At 65.0% G+C, this 2,814-nt stretch overlaps 1 protein-coding gene across 1 annotated transcript in view; it reads left to right on the top strand.

The window, feature by feature from the left end:
• The first annotated feature begins 1,892 nt into the window (after positions 1-1,892).
• The window catches only part of LOC104990683 (homeobox protein MSX-3-like), a 7,412-nt gene continuing 6,490 nt past the window's right edge, over positions 1,893-2,814 (top strand). Inside the window, exons 1-3 of the mRNA XM_010842940.1 lie at positions 1,893-2,106; positions 2,406-2,468; positions 2,602-2,686. Of these exons, the coding sequence (XP_010841242.1) occupies positions 1,893-2,106; positions 2,406-2,468; positions 2,602-2,686 (362 nt within the window). The remainder of the gene's footprint in view (positions 2,107-2,405; positions 2,469-2,601; positions 2,687-2,814) is intronic.

Below are 2,814 nucleotides of genomic sequence, written 5' to 3'. Positions count from 1 at the left end.
CCCAGTGGGGCTGGAGAGGCCGCCGTGCCGGAGCCTGTTCGAGCTCGGTGCTGTGGTCTGGGCTTTGACGTCCACGCCCAGGGGCTCTCCTCCATCCTCCAACCCACTCTGGAGCCAGGCCAGGCAGGAGCCTGGTCAGCACTGGCTCGCCTTGCTGGGAGGGAGACACACCAGTCCAGATGCCTCCTGGGAGACCTCCTGAAGGTCAGCACCGGTCCCTGGCCCCACAGTCCCATCCCACCCCAGACCAGCTAGACACAGCCCAGGCCCCACGTCATCCACCCAGACGCTACCTCTGGGCCATCCTGAGTGGACATGGGGCAGGCCGAGGCAGCTGGCTGTTATCCTCATTAAAATTCGTTTTCAAAGGCTCCGGTGAGCGGCCTGCTAAAGATAAACTATCAGGAGAGAGGCCTTCAAAGAAAGTGCTTTAATGATGCAATTATCTTCAATCAACTCAGAACATCTTTATTACATTAGAAAAGGGCAATTTATCTGGGAATGCAGAAAGAGCTGGTCTAGCCTCAGACACAGGCCTGGCAGGAGGGCTCTGAAGGCCCCTTTCAGTCTTGCTTCTAAATTTGCATGGTGAGAAACTTGCTGAGTGAATTTCTCTAGCTTAACTGGACGAAGCATCATCCAAAACTAGTTTTCACTGAACAACTTTGCTTTTTCAAAAATTAACATTTAGTCGATTTACTTTGCTGCTTCTGCGTTCAAGGATATTACTCTGACATGAAATCGTTACTGGCAAACCAATCTCCTGATTTATTCTAAAATGCATGCGGGGTTTCTTCCCTTGGCGGAGAGACTGCAGAGCGGTGCCTCGTTTGCAGCACTCAAGGTTTCCAAACCAAAGATCCGTTCAGTTTCGATACGTGCTAGTCTCTGTCGGACCTTCGCTCCTTCTTCGAACCGGGTCTGGGATCGCTCTCCACCTGGTCGCGGCGTCTCGGAAGCAGATCGGCGGTCCGGCCGGGGTCTGTCCGAACTGGCGTCGCAGGGCTTTTCCCAGGTCCCAAGGCCCGGGTTTCCCGAGGATTCGGCCCAGCAAGTGCGGAGCGGGAGGGGCTGACACCCAGTGACCCGAGGCGCCCTTCTTGTGTCCCAGGCCCCGTGTCGCAGGCGCTTGAGACGTGGGAGCCTCGGCCTCCCCAGCGGCCCCGGGCCCTGCCCTGGGACCTTCGCCGCGCCCCGCCGGCCGCTCCCGGGCCAAGCTGTGGGACGCCAGGGAGAGCGCCCGCCAGCTACGGGCGCCTGGAAAGCCACCCAGGCTCAGGGCGCCATGGCCCGACTTCCAGGCGACGGAAGCAGAGTCTCCAGTCCGGGTGCAAGGTCGGCCAAAAGTGGCCCCCAGGGTTTGGAGACAGCGCCTGGACCACGGCAGGCACGCGCCGATGGCTCCGGCTCCGGGCTGTGGCGCAGCGGGACGAGCCGCCGGCGGGCGAGGACACTGCGGGAGGCGCCCGGACCGAAGCTCAACCCCGTCGCGCCCACTGCGGGCTCCTCCACGCGAGGAGGCTGGGGCCAGAGCCTCATGCTCCCCGGTGTCCCAGCCGCATCCCAGCCCGGCCACAGCGGGCTCTAGGAAACCGACGGGGTGCGCCAGGCTGGCCGGGGCTGGGACTCCCATGGCTACCAGTCGGGGGCTCGGCCGGCGGCCCCGCCCCTCCTTGCCCGTCCCCTCCTCCCGGATCAGCGAAACCAATGGGCGTCTGAACCCACGCGGCAGCCACTGAGGCGATTGGACAGCTGGGTATGAAAGGGGCGCCGCTTTTTATAAAAAGGGCACCGAGGGAGGGGGCGCCACCGAGTCCCCGGCAGTCTCGCTGCGCGCTGCACCCACGTTGCGCCCTCCGGGCTCCGCTAGCCCAGCGCCCGCCCGTCAGCGCATGGCCCCGGCTTTGCTCGGCATGAACCCCGCTGGGCTCAGGACGTGGGACGGGGACCGTGCGAGGTTCGGCCCGCTGCCCTTCGGCGTCGAGTCGTTGCTGGAAGCCGAGCGCTGGCTGGGCTCGGAGCCCGTGCAACCCCAGAAGGAGAGGCCGCGGGGCGCCGCGGAACCCCGGGCCTGGTTCCCGCCGGCCGCCCTCTCGAGCGCCCCACGTAAGTGCCCTGTCGCGCGGTCCCGGGCTGCGAGAGGAGCCCGCTTGGCCCGGGCTGGGAGGACCAGGGCGGGAAAGGCGCTGTCGTTCGTAACTTCGGAAATAGCCATCCACTAACGCGCCGGCGTGAGTGCAAAGAAAGAAATCAGCCCAGGAGAGCCCGCCCAAGCCCTCCGGCGCGCGAGCCCTGACCCACCTGCCCCCTCCAAACAGGTATACCCTGCTCTACCCGGGGACGGGGCCTCAACCCCAGACCCAGGGCCTCTCGGCTCGGAGTCTCTCTGGCCGTGCACCCTACAGTCCCCGCCAAGGTGGACCTCTGCTTCCCCTCCTCGCTCACCGCTCAGGTCTTGCTGCGGTTTCGTGCCCAGGTTTCTCGCTTTTCCAAGCGGGCAGAGTTCCCCTCCTCCCTGGGGAGCAGAGCCCCAGTCCACTTTGTCCCTCTCCGCGCGCCGCCCCCCTCCCCCTCCCGTGCCTTGCTTCTATTACCCCGCAGGCTTCGGGGGTCCCGTCTCACCTGAGGCCCGCGGTCATAGAGCCAGGACTCACATCCAGAATCGGCCGTGGCGGGCGATCCCGGAGTGCGTCCGAGCGCCCGCTTTTGCTCTTTCCTCCCAGGCGCCCCCAGCCCTCCAGCCTGCGCCCTCGGGAAACAGAAGAGCGACCGCGAGCCGCGGACGCCCTTCACCGCCGCGCAGCTGCTGGCGCT

The sequence above is a fragment of the Bison bison genome, unplaced genomic scaffold, assembly GCF_000754665.1.
Source record: "Bison bison bison isolate TAMUID 2011002044 unplaced genomic scaffold, Bison_UMD1.0 scf7180017847359, whole genome shotgun sequence".
Taxonomy (NCBI): Eukaryota; Metazoa; Chordata; class Mammalia; order Artiodactyla; family Bovidae; genus Bison; species Bison bison.
Note: the sequence above shows the minus strand (reverse complement) of the source record. Positions and strands in the feature narration are given on the sequence as shown.